This window comes from Argiope bruennichi, chromosome 2, assembly GCF_947563725.1.
Source record: "Argiope bruennichi chromosome 2, qqArgBrue1.1, whole genome shotgun sequence".
Lineage (NCBI taxonomy): Eukaryota > Metazoa > Arthropoda > Arachnida > Araneae > Araneidae > Argiope > Argiope bruennichi.
The window spans coordinates 68,794,527-68,820,331 of record NC_079152.1 but is presented as its reverse complement, the minus strand read 5'-3'; the positions used below and the strand labels follow the sequence as shown (position 1 = coordinate 68,820,331).

General features: G+C 28.6%; 1 protein-coding gene across 1 annotated transcript in view; it reads right to left on the bottom strand.

Moving 5' to 3' along the window:
• Positions 1–2,790: 2,790 nt before the first annotated feature.
• Positions 2,791–25,805, bottom strand: part of LOC129962213 (agrin-like) — a 282,823-nt gene continuing 259,808 nt past the window's right edge. The window contains exons 20-25 of the mRNA XM_056075952.1: positions 24,395–24,506; positions 16,999–17,302; positions 16,179–16,260; positions 14,419–14,652; positions 8,268–8,371; positions 2,791–4,111 (exon numbers count right to left, since the gene is read on the bottom strand). Of these exons, the coding sequence (XP_055931927.1) occupies positions 3,972–4,111; positions 8,268–8,371; positions 14,419–14,652; positions 16,179–16,260; positions 16,999–17,302; positions 24,395–24,506 (976 nt within the window). The 3' untranslated portion in view covers positions 2,791–3,971. The remainder of the gene's footprint in view (positions 4,112–8,267; positions 8,372–14,418; positions 14,653–16,178; positions 16,261–16,998; positions 17,303–24,394; positions 24,507–25,805) is intronic.

Below are 25,805 nucleotides of genomic sequence, written 5' to 3'. Positions count from 1 at the left end.
TTTTTATTTTAAGCAAGTACGATTATTTAAACGAATACAATATTGCAGAAATTTTATGTTCAATAATAGAATTAAAAATAAATAAATCAGTTGCAACAATAAGATTCTTTAACCATGCAAAGTTGTTTAGAATATACCAATTATTAAATTGTCCATTGCTCATATAATAGAATTTTTTCTCGTGACGAAGTTTAGGTAAGGGCATTATATTAAGGGATAAGTTTAGGTCTTTTCAATTTTTAACATATGCAAAGCATTTTAGTGTTCACTTTTTAGAAATCTTTGATTTAGTTATCATTTGTATTCTCTACCGATGTACCAGATATACATCATAATCTTTTAAAATTTCGAATTATTTTCATATAGAATTTTCAGGATAGAGCCTGTCACATATGTCACAAATATTACTTTTAAGCACTAAAAATAGTATCTGTATTCATGGAATCTAAAGAGTGTGAAAGAGAGAGATACAGAGAGAGCGAAAGAACTTTAATAAACATATGAATCACTTCATGAGAAAAAATCTTTTCTTTTACTAAAAAAAAAAAAAAATAATAATGGCTGAAGTACTTACGATATTGGTTCAGTTTTCTGCTATTCGTACCAAAAATTAATGTTTAACTAGAAAATCATAGAAAAAATTTCCTGATTCAAATTTAGATATATACCTGATGTGAATCTTGCTCATTGTTGAATATCCGATACATCTCCGTTTGAAATATAAGGAATTTTTAATCGGCAAATAATAATAATAATAATAAACTGTGTTTAAACTTCAATGTATGAAAGAAACGTCAACAAACAAAATTACAAGGAATCCAGCCTTTATACTTGGTGAAGATGGTGAAATCTTTGGTGTTGTGGAAACGCCAGCATTTTGCACGCCTCGAACAGAATAGTTATTAATTAACTAAACAGTCTAATTTCACAGGTTTTTTAATTGTCTAGTTTTTTCCTTAAAGCACAACATGCAGTATTAACTTTTGTTCTCTTGCACTTTTACATCATAGCATACGAATTATACAAACACAAAATATTATAATTAAAAAAAAAATCAGACTATTTATCGGTATATACTTTCGCAATCAAGTAAAAGCAATAATTTGAAGGGAAAAAAAACACTAAAACTTAAATATAGGAAACTTTCCGTGTGACTTTGTGACTAAAAGAGTAGTTGTTCATAGTCACATTTTGGTTTAAATCTGTAGGGAAAAAGACATGAAATACAAGCGTTTTTTGTAGTCTCTGTGTTAACCGCATCTTTACGATTAATCACCGAAAATTGCACGGTGATAGTAAGACAATGACATGTAGCTATGTATAACCGCTTAAAAATGCGTATAATAAAGCTACTCCAACAATTATAATAGTTTTGATATCAACGAAAACCTGCGATTTAACTTCGACTTAACTTACATTGGTATTGTACGATGAATTATCCAATAATATTATGAATAAAACTAATTATATGAAATGAATTTCATAAATTGTGTAGAATAGCACACTAAAAGTCTTGTGAAAGAACATTCAAAACACACAATAAACCATCTTTTTATTTATAAAGATTTATATCTTAAAACTATTCATAACTCATAATCCATTTATAAAACACACTTTCTCTGCTCAATAGAATCACGTTTATATATACAAGGCCCCTTTGTGCAGTTTGTCTATATAAAGATAGACAGGTGTTAACATCTTCGAAATTCAATAAGCGTGCAGTTAAAATTAAAAACATGAAAACGTGATTCATGGTAAGTAGAAATGTTAAGAGCAACAGCCCTCCCTCTAATTACTTTTAAAATGAGTTCTGAATGAAATAATCGTTACAATAATATATTTATGTAAAACATCCTTTATAATAATTTACAAATAATATATTACTTTTTATAACAAATTAATTGCCGAGTTTTATATTTTTTCAAGTATTTCTTTTAAAAGATATTAAAATGCTTTAGTATATTATGCTACATAATTAGCTTAAAAATCTGAGTAGTCGAATCTTGGTTCAAAATTGAAGAAACTACTTGTTTTATCTTTGGAACCCTGTAATGGCAAATAAAAACTCATTACCACACTATTTTCAATATTGTTCGTATAAGCTAACTCAATAGTAAAAATGATATCACCATCGTGTATTTCAATAGTAAAACAAATCAAATTATCTTCTTTTGAAATTTCTATTAACATTATTTGTCTAATTTAAATTTACGATGCCATATTTTTAAGCAATGGTATGTTTTCATCACCCGTTAGTATATAATTGTAGACGTTTCATTGTGAATGAAAATATATAATCATTTTCGAATAATTTTATGTTAATATTTTGTACAGTATTAATAACATTTTAATTATTTTTAAAAACCCAATTTTTAGATGATTGATTAACGTCTAAGGATAATTGTCTTTTATTTTAATAATCATTCATGGTTAACTATATATATACTTCATTTTAATTTAATACAGAACTTGCCAAATGTAATTTTCAGTACTGAGCATGTATCTCATTGTAATTACATCTATTAAAAACTAAAACGTCTATATTCATTTTAAAACTTATTTACCATTTATTATCCATTTAGCTTTATTTTTCATTTAAAAAATTAAGCTTCTTTTTCTTCTGAGAAATGTTCAAAGAAATTATCGCATTTTATATATTACTTAAAATAAATCTATAAACTTTTATTGTTATATATTTATTTTTTAAATATGTATTTAAATCGATTTTTAATCTTTTAAATATATTTTTTTTATTTTGAATTATAAAAAAATATAGAATGCATTGTAGAAACTTAAATTTATACGAGATTTGTACGAGTTTTATATTTTATACGAGAGAGTATTGAAAATTATCTGATTAAATATTTTTTCTAGCATTAGAATGAGAAAAAATGATTTGGCCAGGATAAATCATTGTGCTATAAAGGTACCTGTATAATTAGGATCAGAGTTACTCTTATTTCTATTTGAAAATAGATAATTTTAGTAAAGGATTCTAGATTTTGTTTAACGTAATTTCTTTGTAAATAGAACAGAATCGAAAATGATTTCTAAGATATTCAAATTAAAAGGAACTTATGATTTAATAAATTTAGGTATAGTTTGAAATCCACAGCGATCACGCCAAACTGCCAAATAATGTAAAAAATACAGTCAAAACTAGCCAAACTAAAGCAACTACTCACACTTTCACTTTGGCTTTCTAGTTTAGAGTTATTCTTGGCGCCGTTTCAAAAGTGCTCGCCATGAAAATCAAGATATACATAAATTTAATAGTGAGATAATTTTACACCATAATTCTTTCAATAATAAAATTTTGCTTTTTGTTTTAAAAATAAATTAGGAATATTGGCAAATGGTTGTTGAAATTAAGATAAAGGAATTATAATTCTTTCTAGGATTAAATGTTAAATATAACATCCAAGTTCGAATGCGAACCGGAAAAGATAAGCTGAAAGTATAAAAGGCTTATTATCTTGAAATTGTTTTAATTCCCAACTCACTGTAAGTTTTTTTAATAAGATGTTCGAATTTTGGAAAGAAATATATAATTATGTTTAAATATGCAATTTCAACGCGTTATTTAAGGTTTCATTCTCTTATTCCACTGTTTCTACTTTTTTAAATCAAAGATACAGAATTATTTAATAATTATGTCTTCATTTGGTTTTAAATTTTTTATATAAATAACAATGTACGGTTCTTTAAAATATACAATGATAATTTCTTCTGACTCTGATGAATCTCTCTCCCATTTTATGCACCACAATATGTATCATATCATACAATTCCGCAAAGCACTAATTACAAGCGTTCATCCTTTTAAGAATCGGAAAATATAAAACTTTATAGGCAGTATCGATTTGATTCTGTAGTTCATATAAAACACTTCTCCGGTCAGTTTTGGAGTTCAGAATGAGTTAGCACCACTCCGAATGTCAAAGCACCTTTTCTTCCTCCTGGAATGGCTGTCACGTGTGGGAACACGATTGTCCAGTTCCGTGAGTGGTGATTTTGAGAGGTTCACCGTCTACGATCACGGAGTGAATGCACCCCACGAAGCCTTTGTAGTAGGCTGAAGGTAGTCCATTTGGCAAGTTTGAGCAACCACCTGCAAGGGAAGAAAAGGAAATGGAGATTGAAAAATCCATTAGCTGATTCGATATTGATCATTTGTGAGCCAAATAAAAATAAAACGTATTATATTTTGTGTTAAAGTTATATATTACGTAAAATGAACGAATGCTAATAGAATTTAAAAAAAAATTCGTGATATAGTAATTCTCTTTAAATGCATACGTAAATTTATAAATTGTCCACATAATCACGTATAAATTGCCTTTTATTTCTTATATTCGTTGCTATGATTTAAGGCTGTGATTTATAATTTGTCTAATAGATAATCCATTCTCTGTTCTCTCTTAACTAAAGTAAAAAAAGGAACGAACTTATTAGATGCGAATTACAGGTAAGTCATGAGGTAGCTAGCGTATTAAGGAGCCTATTTATAAAGCATTTTGTTTGTCAAAAGGACTATCAAAATAGAAATGTTACTCTACAGGTTTCGAACTAAGTGCATTCAAATTTCATGCTTCTGATAGACAAAAATAGGATAAATATTAAGGATATAAGTGTAATCGAAAACACCAGAAACAATTGTTATCCCAAATATTAAGAAAAATAATATAAATTTATAAAACGTATCAAGAACTTAAACAAGATTCATATTGTAATTTAAAATTGACAAATATGTATCATAAGTAAATTGGAACAGAGATTTGATAAAAAAAAAGTCAGAGGAAGTAGATGCTAGATTTAAAAAAAATGAAGGCAATTATTGTAGAGACGTTAGCCTTGTCAATCCCAATTTTAAAAAATCTCCAATTCGTATCTTCAAAACGTGATTTGAAGAACTTTGAGACATTTGACAGGAGATATTAGTTGGTTGTTACGATATCTTGAATTTCATAAGAAGAAATTACAAATTGATATAAAAGATATGCATGTTGATTTCCGTTAAATTTAAGTCACTCAATAAAATATCGATGTATTAGAATATTACGTTGAGTGCCGAATTAGGATGATGAAGCCTATATATAATGTTTCTGCAGAGCATTTTTATTTTGAGAGTTGAAAATATCGTATATATAATATACTCTGCATAAATAAAATGTTAAGTTGAAATATGTGATTTTTTTGAAAAGCAATGGGCCTGTTTATACCCTGAACATATATATTTGATATTATTCTTTTGAAAATATAACTTGCAATGATATTGAAATCTCAAAATGTTATTACTTTTTGAATTATAATTAAACTAATTACAACTGATAAATTACCATTTGCGGGATTCTTTGATTTATCATTTATAGATACGTAGCTGTTTAAAATTATAGTATGTTGCTAAGTATTGTAGCATTTTAGTTGAATGATTCTTTCTTTTACGATATTTTTACAAATCAATTCAGTGATTTATTTTGGTTGAAATGATCTTTGCTTAAATTCGATTTTAAATGTGTCTAATAATTATTAACTATCAACTTCACTTTTTTTATTTCATCATTTACAAAATTGTAGTTTAAAATGTGGGTGCTTAAATAGCAAAGTCCCAGAACCGATTCAAAGGCATAAGCAATAACAAATGGACCGATTGGCTAATCTAAAGTATGGGAGCTCTTCGTGTTTTTAAGCATCTTCCAGAAGATACTGATTTAAAAATGAAATAAAAGAAAAATGCAAGAGGAGATTTTTATATTTTATTTAGCAAGGCATTAAACCTTGATTATCATGACCACATGATAATCAAGATAATCAAGATTGACCACATGGGAATTAATTAGAAGTATGAAGAAATTAAAATAAATCAATAATCCAGGTATTCACACATCTTACTTATTTAATACCTCCATTCACCCTCTCTAGCAAAAAATCGTCTACAAGTGATGTCTTGGATTTTATTAAAAGGAATAATAATTTGCGATAGGTCTATGTATTCCTCAAGTATTTTTAGATTTCTATTTGATACATTTCTAAATAATTTGCCTAGATTTCAGCATTTTATTTTTTACAAGAATTTTAATATGATTTTTTTTCTTAAACTAAATTTATGTTTAATCTTATAAAATAATTGCATCGATTCAAATGAATGTAATTAGTGCTCGAATTGTAATTTTATTCTAAGATATGAAGAAGTTACATAGAGTATTTATTTATCTGCATAAAAATAGATCACGAGGTGCCCTCCTTTTAGTATCTGATCTTTAAAAATTATTTAGGTTTTAGCGGAACATAAATGTAAGTAGACTGCTGAAAGAACAAATGCCGAAGTGAATCAGGAACAAATCATACAATATAAAATAGAGTAAAGTTTGAAAAATGTGTTGACACCTGGAGAAAATAAATTCATGCAGTGAGAAAAATAAAACGTTCCTTAAGAAGTTGACAGGGTTTTTTAATGAAGGAGAAAATGGACTCTTAAATATGAAAGCTAATAATTAAATGAAGTAAAATATTAACTACAAAATGAATTTAAAATGAATGAATAAAAAGGCATTCAGATGCATATAATTAATTAAAATGAGTAATGAGTGAGATCAGAGGGGAAAATGATTTCGTCTTTTCCTGACGATGCTTTTTTTACATTTTTTGCATACGAAATACGGAAGAAGTATTGCAAACGTCGATTTGTGGTACTCGATATTTTAATAAATCTTCTCGTTTCAGACCTCCCTCAAAATTTTTTAGGATTTTTTTTTGCGTTATATCTATCTATATATCTACACGATGACCTAAAAACGCTTAGAACTAGATGGTAGAAGATTGATAAATGAAGTTAAAACAAGAATTTTACATTTCAATCGGAATTTGAACGGAATCTGTTCTATGTGTTCACAGTAAGTCCACCTGGATAATTATTTGTGTAATAGAAAATCGATATCTACAAAACGCACAATTGCCGATTATTAATAATTGGTATGCACGTTTAACATCTAAAATATAGATACTTCTCAAATCCGTCAACCAGTTGATTGCTTGTTGGTGTCATAAACACGATGATTTTGATCAATGGAATTCTATCTTCAATCAATGGATTACTATCTTCAATTACTATATTATAATACTATATTACACTTACTATATTATCAATGGATTACTATCTTCTTATTATAATTATAGTTTCGTATCAAATTTTGGGGTCTATCGACTGCCAAAAGGCGCATAAATACATTTTCTCCCGGAAGATTCAGTAAAAATGATATAGTCAAGTCAAAGAACTACATTTCGTATCTATTGTTCCCCAACGCCATGTAAGGTTTTCGCAGCCTTAACCAAAGTCCATAATTTTATGTGAAAGAAGGGAAAATATAAGACCTTTATTGAGGAATATGTGAGAAAGTTAGAAGCACTCCCGATTATTATTATTATTATTACAGATTCTTTATCTTTGAAATATTGTTTATTTTTAAGAAAATTGCTCGAAATTTAAAATAAGAAGTTCTATCATGCTCTAAAATAAAACTGAGATTCTCTTTAGATTTCTGCTAAATAGTTAATTCCTTAAGTAGGTTTCCTAAGTGTGCTTTAAGCATCGCACTGTCCTATGTTTAGATATGTAATTAGAACTGTCATTCTTATAAAAAAGTGCGTTCTATTAAAACGTTTTAAAAGTTATCTTTACGTTGATGGTATGATTGACCAGAACCTTTTCCCGAAACCCAATATTTCATCTTATCAGCTAATAGAAAGCCTGAATGAATAAGTTATAATTAAGTTTCATTTTAGGAATATTTTAATAAAAATTACTTGCAGTAAAAAAGTTTTTCCTGAAAATTGACATTTGAAGGAAATAAAATAATTCCTATATTTATTCTAAAAATGCGTTTTAATAATTATAGAATAATTGAATATACGTATTTTAGGACAGTAAAAATTCTTTTCATTGTTTTTTTTTAAATATTTTATAGATATCTTTAATAGATATGATCTTAGATGTAGAATATCCTAAATATAGATGAATTGTAATGGATATATGCACAAAATACCGTAAATCGAAATTAATACTTCTCAAAAACATTAAATAAAATTTACCATAATTATAAGAATAATTTAAATTAAATACAGAGACAATATATTAGTTTTCAAAACATTTTATACGTTGTAGAAGATTGTTAAATTAATTGAAAAGGAGTTTCAAGAGTAAGCCTTTAGTGAAAGTTTTGAATACAATATTTTCATTTGCATTTACAATATATTGTTGCTTTCCTTACCTATCCATAGCACTCCATCTGTATTAATGTGTTTTGTTTCAGGCGTCGACGTAACAACGGAAGGTGTGTCGTCATCAACTTGCAACATCCCATGGCGATTGTTTCTGAAAGCACACAATTGCAAGAAATAGTATTTAATATTTTGTAATCTTAATAAGATTTTTAAAAGAAAAATCTTGATTATTTACGTGATTTTTTAATAAAAATCCATCCGAACTTTGCACTGAGTCTTTCATTTCAAATAATACTTTTAGGATTATATTTCCATTCCAGGAATAAATTTCGACATATATAATATTAGTCAAATTGTGCAAAGAATCCTTCTAACAACAAATTCCCGGAATATAAGTTCTTCCGTTCTTTTCTTCTTCTTTCAAATTCTTAGATTATATAAAATATCGACCTTTATTTTTTCAAAAAAAAATAAAGGTCGATATTTTATACTTTGTTACAAGAAGTAATATGCTCTGAAAACATTATTCATCGCTCTACTTTGTATACAAAAAAATATATTAAAAAATGTTATAAATATACTTATTTTTTTATTTTACTTAAAGTAAATAAAATCCTGACATTTTTAATTGGTTTTCATTCTTTGAATGATATAATTTGTAATTATAAGGATTTTTTAATTAATGGAAATTTAATATTAATTAGGCACATAAAATGTCTTATCAATATGTGTTATTACAAATACAAATGATATTTCTCCTTAATAGTTTTGTTATATTCCTGACGTATATCGTCACTTAAAGATTTTTTTTAATTTTTTTTATATTTGACACTTCATTTTGTTTCTCTCAATCGTATATAAATTTTAATGATGATGCATATAGTTTAAATTAACTAAATTTTATGGCAAAATCAAAAAAGAAGTAAACTTAATTTAGTAGTAAGTTTACTTTTAATTTATAATTCCGGATTCTAAATATAGTAGAATTTTTTTTTCTCAGGCTCACTAACATAGGAATATTCATACGAAATCTAATTTAATTAAATAAGCCGATTAAATGAAATTAAGTTTTGAAAATATTAAATTAGCATATTGCCAATTAGAAAAGCGCTTGTATAAAATTAATAAAATTTAACTGAAACTGTAAACAGAACTTCAAATGAAAAATCGTTTTTAAGTTAATTAAAAAATATATTTAATATATAAATATGTGTTAGTAAAAACTAATCATTATTATAAAAATAGGCTATTCTTAAAATGAAGGAACATATACCATATTTCTCACATTTTTCAAATTGAAGGATTAAAAACAATTCTAAAGTGAAAAGATATGAATATTATAAAAACGACCATAAATAGGAAGTTTGCATAATACGTTCTAAACTGTAGAGTTTCATTTTCTACTTATATATTTACATATTTGGGTCAAACTTTCAATATACTTATTTTTTTATTTTACTTAAAGTAAATAAAATCCTGACATTTTTAATTGGTTAATTTTTTTTAAATTTTAATAATTTGTTGCTAAGGGCGCAAAAATAACATTTAAAAAAATTTAATAATTTGTTGCTGCCTACGCAAAAATATTAATGCTTGTCATGACAAGAAGCTTTAAGAATATTGTTTGAAGCAAAGCGTGAAATTTAACTTCATTCATACATAAGAATTTTATTATAATGAATATCGATACATTTTAAGTTGATTAGTCTTCTGTAATTCTTTCTGTTAGGAATGTCTACTTTTGATAATTTGTAGATTCACTTCATTTTGTTAGAAGAAAGACTTTTAATTTTTCTTCCTCAGGGAAATATTATCTTATAATTTTATTATTGACAGAATTGATACTTTGTTAATATTATAGTTGATTTATTCTTCTATTAAATTAAATGTTGATTTTTATTTTATTTAGAATTTTTACGTACTATTGTCATTATCTACTATTTTTTAGGTGAGGTATTAATTCCAAACTATTCCAAATCATTAACTGCTTTGAAACAATGACGAGTAGAGATAGAAAGCCAAGCGAAACAAAATGAACTCAAATATTAATTAATGCTTGGTTTAGCGAAATTGATTAAATTGTTAATTAATGTTGGGAACGTCTTTCCTTCAGTTTATTACATTACGTATTATTCATTCCTTTTAATTACGGAATGTTGCGAGTATCGTGTTTCATCAGTGGCTATCTTATTTCTGGCCAGAATGGATCATCCTTTGGCTAATCAGCTCATACATAATACATGGATATTATCTTTTCTGAAATACTTAATGCTATTCCATTATCTAAACATTAATTTACGACGGATGTGAAAGTTGCGAGCTCCCTCGAGCACTCGAGTAGATTCTTAGTGTGTAACTTGATTAATATTCAGACACAAATGGAAATTATTTCCGAATAATTGACAACTGTGCGAATGGAATAGTTTTCAAACGGATAATATTTTCTGAATACTGCATTTTAGAAGGAATTATGCTCTTCTAATGAGTCGGATTTAATTTTCTCCAAAGATGGTTTATCTCACTTATTATTCTAATGGGGAGTTCATTTGCGCTTTGTTTTGAGATGTATCAAACTTTCCCTTTGGAAACAGATTTTTGTTTAAACATAAAAGTTAGATTGTATTCATTCCATGTGTATAATTTAGAGAAGATGATTTATTCCAGAAGGAAAGTTTCAAATGTAAGGTAAGTTCTCCTTCAGGAATACATATAATATTAATTCAACTTATTTTTCAAATAAATTATTTACAGGAAATATTAAGTTTAGTATTTAAAACTGGAAATTTGAAGAGAAGTACCGAAAACTTAAAAAATCCATTTAACGCAAATAAATGGCATTTTGATAAACTATGTTGCGACATTCCATCATGCATTTCTAATATTTCATATTTTTTGGGAAATATGAGTATAGTAGCCTGAAAAACATTTCAACCTTTCTTGTTTATAACATCCCGTACTTTAACAAGTATATATTATTTTTTTAAAAAAAGTTTTAATCCAATGTTAACAAAAATTTATTTGGGAATGATGCATATTATTTGCATTTTTCTAAGCTTATAAAATTCTAACATTTGTGAGCAAGTTGTAATGGTTTTACATGTTTAGGTGCAATTTCTCAGCTATTTCAGAACTGTAAGTATTGGATGAAATAAACTTTGGATTTATGACACTATAGGTTTCTTAGGGAATTTTTTTGCATGTCTTTCACACATACAAAATATTTCAATATTTTCCCCGCACACGTTTATCATTGTTTTCATATTTACCATTATTAATTTATTTGTACTCAATTCAAACATTAACACTTTTGGAACATTAACACTTTTTTTTACACATTTTGTACATTTAATACTGCATCTAATTTAAAAAAATTTAAAGAAACCAGTAGCCAGTTTATTAAGATACAATTTTTTTGTAATATAGCCAAAATATTATTGATAAATTCATACAGTTACGGAGATTTTAAAATTATAAATATATATAAATAATCGTTCAGTAATTTTTTTTATATTAAAAGCAAATATCACTTTACAAAGCTTTTAAATCATTCTCTTTTATACAAGCACTTAATTCATCGTCACTGTTGTGAAGTATTAAAATATCTTGAATTATAAAATTTATATCATTTGATGGATTGTGAAATTTCTCTTTCTAAGCGTAAGCATATACTTTGTAATTTGCATCTCAATCTATGAATGTTTTAGTTTTTACTTTTTTGTATATGAAATATTGTATACTGTATAATCATTAGTGCCCAAATGAAAAGTGGACTCTAGTGATTGCTTCAGAATAACTCTCGCTATAGTAGCGTCACCTAACAGGAATATAAAGATGGTAGGAGGTGTGAACTGCATACAGCGGTCAGCTGCGAAAGCTGTGCATGGTAGAGGAAACTGGTCGAAAGTAAAGTCGCGCTAAACATGGATGCGTCCTGATCGGAACAACGAACGGTAATACAGTTCCTGATTCTTCGACTGCCATGGACCATTCTAGATTGATTTCCTGCTCCAAAGGAACATTATCAATTCAATACAATACTGTCGTAGTCTGGCGAAATTACGAAAAGCAAACAGCAAGGCATTCTCTCACAACAAGTGCTGATTCTCTATGACAATGCCGCCCACACGTCTCCGGCGAAATCCAGACGAAGCTAAAAAATTTCGTTTAGAGGTGTTGGAACACGGCCTTACAGTCCGAATTTGTCACCCAGTGATTGCTACATCTTTGAACTACTTAAGATTGCACTACAGGCAATCACTAGTAATTGCACTACCTATTTGGACGACGAAGAGAAAGAAGTTGTGCAGGACTTTCTCAAAAATCAACCACCATCTTTCTACAACAAAAGCATAGACTTCTATCTAAGCAATGAACCTGTGTTACAGCGTCCAAGGCAATTTCTTTTGATTTCCAATAAAGGTATTATTTTTTCGTTCAACTTGTCTATTTTTAATTTGGACAACCCTTATAATAGAGAAAAAATTCGAACTAGAAATTTTTAAGAATTTCTACGTTTCAGGCCACCATGAAACCGAAAAATGCATTTTTGGCATTATGTCTGTGTAAATACGATACTTCTGAAAATATTTGAGCTAGACAAATAAAATTTAGTGCGTTCACTTTAAACCGCCTTTTCAGATTTCTTTCAAAATATAAACGAAATCCCTTCACATGAAATCTGCCTTTCTGATTATTTAAAGGAACTCGATAACTACACAACGCGGGTAGAAAATATTTGATAGACGAGTTTAACAACTGAAATATAGATAATTATCAGATTTTTAAACAAATCAATCAAAAGGTTTACCGCATATAGATCTGCATTTTCTCATGCATATAAACAGAATAAATCAGAAAACGCAACGAATTAAATCAATGAAATTCAGTTTGTTGTGACTACAACTATAATTCCGTTTCACCTTTTGGTTTCAATCGTTAAATTGCATCCAAAATACGAATTCGCCAGATAGATTCAATAAAAATACTATATTTACGCCAAGAATATATACTGCACAGTTATATTTTGCCAACACTTGACAAGGCATTCGTAGCATTACCCAAGATTCACAATTTTATGCAGAAAAAGAGGACAAGAGCTTTATTGGAATATATAGGGAAAAGCTTAGAGGAGATCCCCCTATTAGTTTGAATACACTAAATTAAATTTTATTCAGGGTATATTGTATTGAGACGCTTATTGGCACTCGGATATATTGATTATTTAAATACGCCATTTTCTTAATTCTTCAGGGGCAATTCATTTCATTTTTTGTTGATAAAAGTGAAATTATCATAATGAAATCAGTTTTCCATTATAGCTCATTCATAATATTTTTATTATGATATTAGAGGTATGATAGCACACCACAAATTATTTATTCATAACTTTAAATAATTTGATTTTAAAATTCTCTTTATATATCTTTAATACTCATTTACTAATTATTGCAGTTTCGTAATTTATTTATTAGTTTCATCTGATTTTCAGATCTCTCTTAAATGGTTACAAATACAAGAGAAAAATATTCCAAGGTCGATAATTTTTTTATCTCTGCTCATATATGTTAAAAAACAAAAATAAATCAACAAAGGCCCTGCATAATTGCTTTGTTTCTGTATTTTATTTGTACCAAAATGATCAGAGCTTATGTCGCCAGGTTTGGGAGTATTGTTTAATAATTATGCTTTAGGTTACAGAGCAGTATTTAACAAGGGATAGCGCCTCACAAATAATTGAATGAAATTATACCATTCTTGTAATCATTATTGACTGATGATATTCTAAAATGTTTAATATCAATTAAAATTATTTCTTTTATAACCTCTTTGAACCTTAAATTAAGCGCGATATCTTCCTTCTTATCAATGTGCATACCCTACATTTTATTCTTTTTTTAAAAAATAATGACGGGGACAGACATTTTGTAAGAAATCAGTACAAAATTATCAATATTATCATAATAATTCTAACTCTTTCAACGTACATTTCTGTTCAGGTTCAAATGCTGTGTTTAACATCATATAAACAGATTAAATCCTGTACGAAAAATATTTATTTCCATTTGCATCAGGCTTCAAACATTAAGTGCCAAAAAAAAAAAAAAAAAAAAAAAAAAAAAAACTAGCATTTTCAAATATCTGCCGTAAAGTTTACTCATCATGCAATTGAATAGTTTGAAAAATTTTCTCATATCTTACCTATCAACTACTGCGCGATGCCACTGACCATCATTCACAGGGTTAGTGTGTCGGATGGTCAAGGGTTCACGGCTTTCCGCAGAATTAAAACTGACTTCCAAAAATGTTTCCGCTATAGCCAGTGCTAAGAAGTCGCCGACCGTCGGAAGATCCTCATGAGACCACAGAAGAAGTCCATCACTCGATTCTGTACGAAATGTCACTTCAATTCTGTTGTGTCCATCTGTATGAAGGCTGCAACGAATGTTTGGGAAATTTTATTTAAAAAAATTACTAAGAAAATGCATGATGAAGCTTTTATGAAATTGATAAAATTTCTATCAAATTTTAATGAAATGGCTATAGATAAAGGCTTTTGACCGTTTACTATTTGATAACAAAGAGAGGATTAATCAGTGCTGTTAAAAGGATACAGAAATGTGAAAATTGCATAAAAGTTGCCTGTAGATTTCGTATTGTCACCTCATCATGCAGTTTATGATGTTAATTCTCATTCTTTTTTAAATCATAACACTCTTTAAAGTAATGCCTAATTTGTTGGCTGAGTAATTCATTTTGGTTTGCCTTTTTTTTTGTATATATCTTCTATTTCCTCCTGTAAGATGATACATAATCATAAACTGGCTTCTTCGACTTGCCGGAATGCCCGTCGTGGCAGAAACACTGGGAGGAACTGTGTTTGAGTCCTAAGGGCCATCACCCGCCATAGTACAACACTTGCCTTCGGAAGTACAGCCCCGCCATCAATGGGATGAGCCGGGCCCTTTCTTTCCGTGTACCCACAAAGGTGGCGTGAACCAATCATCATGCCGGAAGCTTATTCTCAATTACGAGGTGCCTCTTCCCGTGGGTCTGACACATGCATAAATGAGAAGCTTGAAATTTTCGTAATATCTGCATTTAATATGTTTAATATATCGTCTGTCCATTTACGTTGTTCATTAAAATGCTCACAATCCCAGAACGTATTAGAATCTGAAATCTTTGTGTAAATACCAGTGATAAAACATATTTTATTTATTATTTGAAACGGCAATGTTAATATTGATTTAATGTCTGGAGAAGAATAGATTCATTTACCAGTCTTGGGAAATAAAACATTAGACCCAGAAAGCAACACGTCAGTGGGTTTACATTAAATTTCATAGACATATATCATGAAGAGGCGAAATGCGTTACTATGTGCTGAAACCCATTCAGATATGTTAAGCAACCGATGCCATCTGAAGGGTGAATCAATCGCTGTGCCTTTTCTGCATAATTAATACTCAAACATTCTGAATATATTCAATTATACTCGTGCTAAAGTCGATGATATTAATTTGTTTTACACATATTATCAGTATTATCAATTTAAGAATTGAGATATCAAGCTTAATTGTGCGTTATATAAATAAAGGCACAGATGTTTATCAAACAATTCTATTGATAAATATCCGTGTGATTAAATAATGCAGTCATTTTCCGAAGTGATACACTCAATTAGTAAACATAACTGCGCGTGCCATTTAACGTCCAGCTGTGTTTTTCTTGATATGAAAAGACGTGACCTCTTTTCGACTGCAAGTTATTTAAAATTTCAAATATTGAAATGATGTGTTGGATGTCATATATATTAATGCTCAGATAGAGAACTTATCAAATAATAACAAAATGAAGTATGCCACTGACAATTATTTCAAGATTTTAAAATTAAAACTAGAATTAAAAATTATATGTTCATTAAATTCATATATATCTTAATGCACAAAATACTTTACCTGGATGATATCCTATTCGGAAATTTCAAGAAATTTTTGCCATCAAACATTACAGGTTCATCAATTGATACGTTTTCAATATCTATAAAGAAAATAGTAAAATGTAATTATAATATTTAAGTTAATATTAGGTTATACATGTAAATTATTATATAGAATAAGTATTTAATGATAATATCATAGAATAATGATATTATCATTATAGCAACACATTTATCAATTTATAAATGTGTTGCTATCTGCAAACTAACTTTTTTCTTAAAAATGTTCAAAAAATAGGTTTTGAGCTTTGTGCCAACTTTAATAATGGGAGAAACATTTGGATGGTGGTAAAAAGTAGAAATAATAATGAAAATGAATAAAAATTTTCATCTGTATTCTTTCTCTTGTTTTGAATTAAAAATTTTAGGTTAATTATAATTTATCCTTAAATAGACATATCATAAAATTTTTCTCAAATTTGAAGTTTTAAATTTTATTTTATCTTGCCATTCCACATATTAAAAAATTAATATGTAATTCTATTTAAAAGATGATAATTACTTCAATGTTTTAAAAAGTATTGGCTGCATTATTTTTATACTTTTTTTGTGCTTCATTCGGAACAATTTTCAGATTTTATATAAATAAATAGTGAGATGTAGTTGAGAGTTAAATACATTAAAATATTTTCTAAAAATTACAATATATTAAAATGAGAATACAATTGATTGAAATAAACAAAACTGATTAAATAAAGCTCATTTTTGCTTTCACTACAACAGATATTCGACAGCTAAAAACAAAATTCTGAACTCCATTATTTTACTGCAGTACTTACATTTTTCACACCAGAGTCCTGTATAAGCAACGGGACACTTGCAGTGAAAATTGTTGAGCTGTGGTAGGCACATACCACCGTTGTGGCAAGGATTGGGACCACATGGTGGTCCGAAGTAATGCCCCACATCTTGAGAGGACTTGGCCACTTTCCTGAGATCATCTACCACTTCACCGTTGAGGACAAGCCTTTGGAAGGCCCCCTTGAACCGAGATGTGATACCAGATTCCGGATTGATCGTGGACAAATGCCGATAACCACCCAGATAAAGCGGACGGTCCAGATTCAACTCACTCAAAGGCTCCTAGAAGTACATAAACCTCTATTTTATAAGTAATATATAGCCAAAATGAGGATTGCCATAAAATTTCCGATTGCAGTCTTTCATTCTTATCAATTTCTTCTTAAAAACTTTTTAAGAAATTGAAGATGACTTATTTTTAATTTAAAAATTTATTAATAAATCAGATTTATGCAGATAATGTTTACAATGAATCTAAAAAAATTAAGATAGGGTTCTTACTAAACATAGTCGTTATGAACAGCACATGGAATTTTACTTCCATTAGCCTTATGTTAGTTGAATTATTTATTTGGAAAGTGTCAGAACCAAGAATTAAATAATTATGAAATCAAAATTATATCCTGATATAATAATCAAATCTATTTCAAAAATCAATTGAAACAAAATAATTTTCATTAATGCTCAAATGACTCATTAGGAATTCATTAAAATTGTTCTATTTTGATTAAACTCATTTCATTTATTTACCTTCATCAGAATGGCAAGCATTATATTAACCCTTTCTAGGGCCGTGGGAAGTAGGCATCCCACCAAATTGATTTAAACAATGATTTCATTTTCAACAATGATTTAAATTTAATTATGGACAATAAAACATGAAGTAACAGAATTATTTACCATTTGACCTGATGATAGCCTTCTTTCATTCAAAAAAGAAATGTTTTCGAAATTCAAATGCTTTTTTATTATTCAATTAATTGCACTCCTATACATTCAATCATGAAAATATTTAAACATGCTTATCTCAAAATTAAAACTAGTTTGTTTTACCTTATAATCCATAACTTAATAGGACATTATGATATTATACCACTTGTTTTACGGTACCATAATTCTATTCTTTTGCCAGATGATTTAAATTCATACGGCAGTGTGAGAGATTCTCCATCAAAATCATTAAATAATTTTAAAATTGTTTTAATACGGCTGCTTAATGAATTTTGTGTCTGAGGTCGAATCATTCAACAGAGAAAAATTAAAATAAAACCATGGGATTATTTCTAATTGTGGATTTCTGGCTGGTACCTCAGAATATTATGTGAAAAAACTAATATGACTAAAAATATTCAATGAACTGGGATAAAAGAACAAAATGCTTTTAGAAGAAATGGAATATTTTATATATCGAGAATATTTCTGTATATACTTAATTAATCAAATTAAATCGTACAAACAATTAGTTCTAGTCTTGTTTAGTTATAAAATTGATATTCATATCATTATTTTAATTAACAAACAAGAATATTAAGTTGAAAAAAAAACAGTACAAATTACTTTTAAATCAAAATTCTATTGAAAATACTTATTCATTAAAAATAAATGCAGTTTAAAAAACAGTGGATCATTAACTTTCGAATCATTTTTTTTCAAATATTTCCTTTGGAACTTGCAACAAAATGATAAACCTACAATAAATTAGCCCAATTTTAAAATATTAATTTCACATCACTTTTATAGGAAAAGCTTCATTATTTATTTTGCAGATATCCGTAAAAAATAAGTGAAAAATATTTTCTCATTTTTACCTCCTTCTTTTAGAAATTTGTAAATTGGGAAGAGGAGAAAAACGTTTTTCCAGTTTTGCTAAGCATTCAGATTTTTCTAAAGCTATTTTCTCGCTTTTAATATTTAAGTCAAATATTTGCAGAAGTATTTAAATACGGATGAAAACATTTGACGATACATTTTTAAGCCGTCACGCTTTAATCTTTCACGAAAATAAAAGAATTATATGATTTTCGAAATAAGACTGTAATGAAATGTATCGAAATGCATCATAACATTTGGAAAATTGAAAACAGAATTTTAAATCGAAAATTATAATCCCCTTTAGGGTGTTAGAGTTGTTATATTCTATTTGTAATTATTTATTTTCTTTTTAAATATTATTGAAAAGAAATTCTTTAATTTTTATATAATTTGGCAACGACTTCGCGCGCTTTTATCTATCAACAAGAAAATATTATAGAACAAGAAAATATCATCAACAAGAAAATATTATATATGATGCTTTCACCATATTAAATGTTGATTTCATGAAAATGTAATCCCAATATTGTGGAGTATTGAAGTAGTAAATTTATATATGAATATGACGTATAGTTCCTAAATTGATTCTTTCCGAATCTTTACAGTTTTTTTCTTTTATCAAATGAAAACATTTGTTATTATTACGAATTTGAAATATTGCTTCCCTGCGCAATTAGTTTTCTGCTTAGAAAGGCACTTAATACAGATAGTTCTAACACTTGCTGAATGAATGCAGGTCATTGCCCTCCCACCCGCCTAGGAGAAAAACCTAATGACTTTTGATGATTTATTGACAAAAATGAAGGGTTCAGAAAATTCTATCATCTTTACTGTAGAATTTTCTGAATCCTTCATTCTTCTGATATTTCAATCAGGAGAGAAGATACTATATCCTTTTAGAGTCTTTTATGTCTGTTGCAGGAACAATGAATATCAAAGTGACAAAGCTATCAGTCAGCGCTAATAATTGATTCAGAGTTCTTCTCTGGAATTCATTCTGGATACTTTGCTGCGTTATCTTTACGTAATGCATATTTACTATTTGTGTGCTATTTTTATGTATATCTTAATGCAATCTTTAAATGCCGTTCTTACGTACATTTTAATTCAGTCTTTAAATGCTGTTTTCATGTAACTCTTAATGCAATCTTTAAATGCTGTTTTTACGTACATCTCTTTTGCATTTTGTTACTGTGAATTCGTGTTTTTGTATAGAATAAAAATGTCGTTATCTCTTGGAGAGCCTTCAAAATTTTTTACCTTATAGCGCCCCGTCGGATAATCGAAAATCTAAATCTAAAACTCCAACACATAAACATACGAAGTATGAAAACTAAAAATGCTTAATTGAATGTTTCTTTATACAGCTTTTCAACAAATCTGTAAAAACAGAATGTTATCCGAGAATGTATGTACAAAATTTAACTATTTTGATAAAATGTGTATAATCTTTTGAATATTGTTTTGCATATTATAAATAATGTAAATGAATTATATTGTCATTCTGCATAATCTATAAAGCATAGACTTGAAAGCGGGAAACTAAATTATATTATGATCCGATAGATGAAATATTTTGAACTGAAAGTGGAAGAAAACTATACAAATATGCCTTTTAATGCCTTAAAAATGAAAAAATGGAAATTATCTAATCTTGAAAGCTTTCTTCATAATCAAAAAAAAAATTGTTAAGGCTTTGGATGTTTAGCAGCAACGAAAAGAAAAATCTATATCTCTAGTTATCCTAGTCCTATCTACACAAGGAAAATCAATTAGCTTGAGAAAATCACGTTTCTCAGCAGAGCAATTCCGAATCTCACCACAATTAAACCCTAGATTCGAAATCGTATCTCTCGTTGATCCGTCTTTATTTATCCTTTTCGAGCGTGTTAGAGGAATTTTGAGAACACTACAACCTGGAATTCGGTACATAAATAAAAAGAATTCTGCCATCGTTTCTGTTAAGGTGCACAATTATAAACTAATTTCATGCGTGATCAGTATGATATATTTTCTGCTGAAATTTAGTTGTAAGAGGTTATTGTGAAATAAAACATAGTGTGCGGAGCACGTGTGTTTTATAAGGATGCGAAAGTGAATTATATTTATTGAAATAATTTTCTTTTTATGCCGACTGCAGTTTTATATTCATGGGTATCATATTCAATTAAATTTGTTTTCTACTTCGAGCAATTTCACATCAATGAAAAAAAAATACATTAAATAAATTTGGAATCATTTGTTTTTATCTGAAAAATATATTTAAGAATGTCTTTTTTTAAAAGAAGATAACAGACTTTGAAATAACTCAAAAAGGAAGAAAATATGAAATTTCCTTTCTATTGTTTTAACTAAAATAGTATTATAAAAATGTATCGTTCAATAAAGTAACAATCTGAAAGGTTTAGAAAAATACTGTTAATGTATTTTTCTTTGAATAATACTCTATTTAAATTTAATGTCTTTGAAATGCTAAAGATTACTAAACTTTCTCTGAAATTATATAAAGCTGATATTGAAGACTTTGTTGAGCACTAAAAGGTAACTGAATAATCTTTTCAAGTTTCAAGATATTTGGCATATTTATATTTTAATATATATGCATATAAATTTCATATTCTAAGTGAATAATTTCGAAATATGCATAACAGAGTTTACCGTCCTTCTAAGAAATTGATGCAATGACTGCTTTTTGATGTATTACATGGTCTCTTCCTGTACTGTCAGCCAATAAACTGTTTTTTCAGATAGAAAATAACTATAATAAAAACTACAGTGCCAGAAGAATTTTCGTTCCTTTAGGACTCAATGAAAATCTTAAAAAAGAAGAAAGAAAACAAGGATCCTGTGGATATACCCAGCATCGCATCAAAATTTTGCATTAGTGTTCTTCTTCAGTTGCTGTGATTTAGTATCTCATTAACAAAAATGATGAAAGGAAAGGAAAAAGATGACAAAAGATTACGTCACCATGTCAAACATTAGAGGTTATTATAAGACATATGTTTTCTTCGAATAATTTAGGCTCAAATGGATCATTCCATTATAAATCAGCAAAGCATGAAATAAGTTTCATTTATTACATCGAACAAGACAAGCAAGGAAAAAGGAAGAAGAATTGATTAATGGGTATACAAGATATTCTTTGGCTTTTGGACTTACCGGTATTTTTTCTGTGTTCAAATGATTTGTTGTCATAAATTTTATGAATGTGTGTTTAAATCACGTATTAATATGAATTAGTTTTGTATTTAGAAATGTGAAGTATGTGGAGCAAGTTAATAGAAATCCTTTGCACCTTATAAAGGATTTAGTTTGTTTATATTAACGTCCCTTTTTAAAGCAACATTAGGTCTATTATGGGAAAAACCTTGTAGGAAGAAACAGTAGTCAGACGATGAGGACGACATGTGAGCTGGCTCCCAACTTCCGCATCAGGTTGAGGACGTTTGGCCCCAACGGATTTAACATGTTTCAGACCTTCTTAAACAACGGTTCTTCAGTAGAATCAATACTGCAGAGGAAGCGTGTGGCCCTGGCGGATTTAAGCGTTCACCAAACCTGCCTTCATGACGGTTTTCGGACGGGACAGGGTCTCGAACCTGAAACCCTATTTGTTCCGAAGCCGATACCTTACCACCAGGTCGCCCATGACTCATCATTATAAAGGAAGGCAAAGGATAAAGGTAGCACAAGATGCTGGAATGGAACGAGTTAATAAAATAATGAAGAACGAGATATAAGTAATACATTCTATTCACTTCAACGTCGAACCAAACTGAAAACTTTCCTTTTACACTTTTTTTTTCCTATTACCGTAAACGCAACGGAATTGGTAATTTTCTCAAATTATATGGAGTGTCTAATGCTTATCTGCATCACCGAGCTTGAGTCACGAGTCGATTGCCATAGATGATGGGAATTAATACTTAAATAAAATAATATTGATAAAAATACAAGTGCAGGTAGTTATCAAAATAATAACATGAAAATACCTAGATTGGAATGATGGAATAATAGAAACACCTTAGATTTATAAAGAATAATTTGTTAGTATGATGTAGGACCACCTTTGACATTTAATACAGCTTGGATTCGCTTAGGGAATCGATTCGTATAAGTGCTGAGTAGTTTTTAGAGGAGTATTGTACCATTTTTACTAGAGAGAGTGTGAAAGTTCTGCGAGAGATGCCAGTGGAGGATATCGATTCCTTATTGAACGCTCTAAAATAGACCATAACGGTTTAATTATATCAAGGTCGGGTTATTGTGCAGGCCAAGACTGATGTTTAATTTCATCCTCGTGTTCATCAAACCATGATTGGACAAGCCTCGCTGCACGAATAGGTGCATTATCATCCAGGAAAATTTCATCTCTTGCAGGAATCAAAGCTTTCATCATAAGATGAACCTGGTCAGCTAAAATTTCTAAACTTCTCCCCAATGATCCTTAATTTCAGAGTCACGATTGATCCAACAGAAAACCATGACATGGCTGCGCATATCATGAAACAATTACGATCATACGCTTATGCAGGTGGCCTACAAACGTGCACCCGTCCTGTTGCTGGGAAAAGTGTGAAACACGATTCGTCAGACCATATTACCTTCTTCCACTTATCAATCGACCAGGTTTTGTGAGTGTGACACCACTGCAGACGACGTTTACCATTAACATCTGTGACGTCTTGGGCATTGCTGCTCTGCCACAAATGTTCTGTTTATGAAGGTGCTTTTTAACTACAATCACTGACACTGGAGAATCCATATTGGTATTGAGCTCTGCGGTCACTTTTACTGCAGTTGTTCGCTTTTTAGATATTACAATCCATTTCAATACCCGTTGGTCTCTTTCACTGACTTACTCATTCTGCCTGCTATTTTCCTTTGCTGAGCTGTGTGTATGCTGTCATGACTTTAGACACCGTACCTCTAAAAACTTCTAAAAGTTGGGATGTTTAGTTGGCACTTGCTCCAGCTAGACTGGATCCTACAATTTGGCCTCTTTGAAAATCTAAGAGGTCGACATTTTACGCTTTTGAAAAATCCAAGAATTACTGAACTTCAAAAAGGCTAACACATACTACCAATTTATATACATTGCCATTGATAAAAAAAACTGTTGGCAATTATTATATTTTAATGCTTACGCATTCAAAATGTCACTTTTTTCACAGGTTTATATTATTTTTTAACCACCTGTATATTAATATAAAAATTTAAAAAAAGTAGCATACTTTAGCGACTGCAGATATCATTAAAATGTGCAAAATATGCATTATTTCAAAATCTATAGTCAACTAGGTAAATGCTATATCAATTTTGAAGTCAATATTCTTTTGATAATTTAAAGTTCTCTTATCAATTAAATAATATTTTTTTTTATTCAGTAGAATAATCTATATCATCTATTCCATTTTTCTAAACATAAAGGGACCATCAATATTATACTGATGTTATCAGAATAATTGCATAGCAATCAGAATACAGATCTATATACTAGATGTGTAGTTGATCTGTACCATAATATATGCTAACCTAATCCATTCTACCACAACTTACCTTCGATTCACCTGTAGTCACCGGCCCATCATCCAGTTGCAAAGACCCCCTTCTCAACATTCTTGTAGCCCTGACAACATGCCACTGCTCCAGATTGATAGGTGACGCGCTCCTATAATTAAAAAAATATACCTTCAGTAGATATTAGATTCTTGAATAATTTCAGGAAAAGAGAATAGTGCTTAAAAATTTAATATTATTTTAGAATATTCCTCTTTTGAAAACGATTAGAAAATTAAGAAATGATCATGTTTTTGACATTTTTACGAAATACAAACAATTAATTAAAGAATAAGAATTATGTCAAGAATAATATATAACCAAATTAAGGGGACTCGGTACCCTGAGAATTTTGGAAAATCGACCACTGTATAGATTTTCCAATTTTGAGTGAAAAGTTATCCTTGAACCGTTGACTTATTAATCTGAAAATTTCAAAACAATTGGAAAAGTATTTAGTGAGATATGGAATTATTTTGTCTAACTCGATATCAGGTACCACGCCCACTTCCAGTGTTTACATCAAATATATTTCATTTGCTAGTAGACAAACCGCTTAATTTTTTGCATGAAATAAAAAGCAGGCCAGTTGTTTGATACAGTAACTTTTAAATCTTTGTTTATAGTTTTACTGCTGTGGTTATTCTTTACGATTGATTTTTTTACTAGTTATTATAATCATTTCACTATTACTAATTACTTTCATTTGAATTCCAATGATTTTTTGCTGTGAATTAATATATATTTGATAATCAGAATAGTAGAGCAATTAAGTAAATATTTTGACGAAAAAAATTTTATTGTGAAAAAAGTGAAAATGTTCTAATTTTTTTCTAATGATCCCTATATATGATAATGGCCATTATTATACGATAATAATACATACTAATAAAACTGATATCTTAGGACTTACAAATTGCTACATTATTGTTCTGAGAAAAAACCATCTTGATAGAAGCTGTTTTTGTTATAATTTTTTTGCTGTTTAAAAATTTAAAGCTGTTTATCTCGGTTTTCTTTTTTCAAATATTCTGTTTGCTACAAAATGTTAAAAGTCAATCACATTTTATAGTAATTGCATGAAATTTTTCTACTCATTCTTAAATGCAAGCTTAATAGAATTAGGGATGAATTAATAAAAATTTTGATTATAATTTTTTTTCTAAAAGTGTTAAAAGTGGAAAAATCTCATATCTTCCAAAAAACAATCACGAAATTTAATCAACTTTTTTTTCAGAAACTTATATAAGAATTAAAAATCGGATCCATAATTATGTTAAATACAATGTGAGGTACCTTTAAAAATTTGGGAAAAAATATTTAAAATTGTATAAGAAAAAACATTAAAAAATGGGTTAATATTTTTGAAAAATTTAAAATATTTAAATTTGTAACTTTTGAAACTAAAAAA